The sequence below is a fragment of the Hyaena hyaena genome, unplaced genomic scaffold, assembly GCF_003009895.1.
Source record: "Hyaena hyaena isolate Hyena2069 unplaced genomic scaffold, ASM300989v1 scaffold_1042, whole genome shotgun sequence".
NCBI lineage: Eukaryota > Metazoa > Chordata > Mammalia > Carnivora > Hyaenidae > Hyaena > Hyaena hyaena.
In genome coordinates this window covers 267,759-269,635 of record NW_024081668.1, presented here as the reverse complement: position 1 = coordinate 269,635, position 1,877 = coordinate 267,759, and the positions used below count along the sequence as shown (strand labels likewise).

At 35.9% G+C, this 1,877-nt stretch overlaps 1 protein-coding gene across 1 annotated transcript; it reads left to right on the top strand.

Moving 5' to 3' along the window:
* Nucleotides 1–304: 304 nt before the first annotated feature.
* On the top strand, nt 305–1,255 carry LOC120223746 (olfactory receptor 4K2). The gene has a single exon (XM_039221974.1). The coding sequence runs from the start codon at nt 305–307 to the stop codon at nt 1,253–1,255; it is 951 nt and encodes a 316-aa protein (XP_039077905.1).
* The last annotated feature ends 622 nt before the right edge of the window (nt 1,256–1,877 follow it).

Below are 1,877 nucleotides of genomic sequence, written 5' to 3'. Positions count from 1 at the left end.
TTCCATATAACAACTAGTGCTCATCCCCAAGGTAAATACATTCTAATGATATAATCTCAATTTGATTGCTATATAGTACCAAATAACATAGATATTATCTTCCACACCTATGACTTAAGCTTTATTTCACTAATATCCTATAATTATCTTTCAAATCAATAAACCAATGAGGATGGAAAGAATAGTAAAGGTAAGTTTTCAGAAAAGAAGCAAAATCTTTGAACGTGGATTCTTGGAGCTTTTGTTTAAATAGAATCGCATTTTTCCCCCCTATGATACAGGTTTCCACCTATCAATCAGGACAATGGATGTGGCCAATAAGTCTGTTTCTGAATTTGTTTTGCTTGGACTCTCTAATTCCTGGGAACTACAGCTGTTTTTCTTCATGGTGTTTTCATTGTTTTATGTGGCAACAATGGTTGGTAATAGTCTCATAGTCATCACGGTTATAGCTGACTCTCACCTACACTCTCCTATGTATTTTCTGCTTACCAACCTTTCCATCATCGATATGTCACTTGCTTCCTTTGCCACCCCTAAGATGATTACGGACTACCTCACTGGACACAAAACCATCTCCTTTGATGGGTGTATCACCCAGATATTCTTCCTACACCTTTTTACTGGTACTGAGATAATTTTACTTATGGCCATGTCCCTTGATAGATATATTGCAATATGCAAGCCTCTCCGCTATACTTCAATCATAAGACCCTGGGTGTGTGCTGCCCTTGTGCTGGCTTCCTGGGTTGTGGGAGTCATGCATTCAATGAGCCAGGTCATATTTGCTCTCACATTACCATTCTGTGGTCCCAATGAAGTAGACAGCTTTTTTTGTGACCTTCCTGTGGTGTTCCAGCTATCTTGTGTAGATACTTATGTTCTGGGCTTGTTTATGATCTCAACAAGTGGCATAATTGCTTTGTCCTGTTTTATTCTTTTATTCAATTCTTATGTTATTGTCCTTGTTACTATCAAGCATCATTCTTCAAAAGGATCATCTAAGGCCCTTTCTACCTGCACAGCTCATTTCATTGTTGTCTTCATGTTCTTTGGGCCATGCATCTTCATCTATATGTGGCCACTAAGCAGTTTTCTTATAGACAAGATTCTGTCTGTGTTTTATACCATCTTTACTCCCATTCTTAACCCAGTAATTTATACTTTAAGGAATCAAGAGGTGAAGACAGCTATAAGGAAACTGAAAACTAGGCTTTTAAATCCCAACAAGACCACTCCTTGGCATTATTTTTAATTTTAAATTCTAGTTCTAGTTTTAACTTCCCAGGCATTATATGCCGCAGTTTTTGTGTACAAGGCATTACAACTAGGCTCTTATTGCTGGAGTTGTCATCAAATTGTAATTGAATCAAATTACAATCCAATCATAAATATTAAAACTGCTCTTAGTCATATGTTATATGTTATATTTCAGAAAAGCAAGTTGACAGAAGCAATTTCTTCCAGAAGCAAAGACTATCTATAAAAATTCCAAGAGTTCCTGCTCTTGGAATTTTGGAAATTCCTGCTCTTGGAATTAGGAAATTCAATATTAACAATCTAGTCAATGGAAAAGATGAACAAAACAAGAGAAGAGGAAATATAGATTAAAGGGGAACTAGAAGATAAAGGCATTTATATACAGCCCATTACCAAGTTACTCAGAGAATTGTCCCTAAAGTACGGAAAACTAGTAAGATTTCTATAAGCCTTAGAAACTCCATATTGCTATAGGATTATCCTCTGACAAGCAGTGATTTTTCCCATATATCTCTGGATCATTCCTACCTAACATTGGAAACAATTTGCAATCTCTTCTAATTGAAGAAAACTCTAGACATATTTCATTACAAATGTTGATGAGGTCCAAAGAAAAT

What these genes read in the sequence shown, in the direction of transcription:
- LOC120223746 (XM_039221974.1), top strand. Translation starts at nt 305, where the DNA reads ATGGATGTGGCCAATAAGTCTGTTTCTGAATTTGTTTTGCTTGGACTC.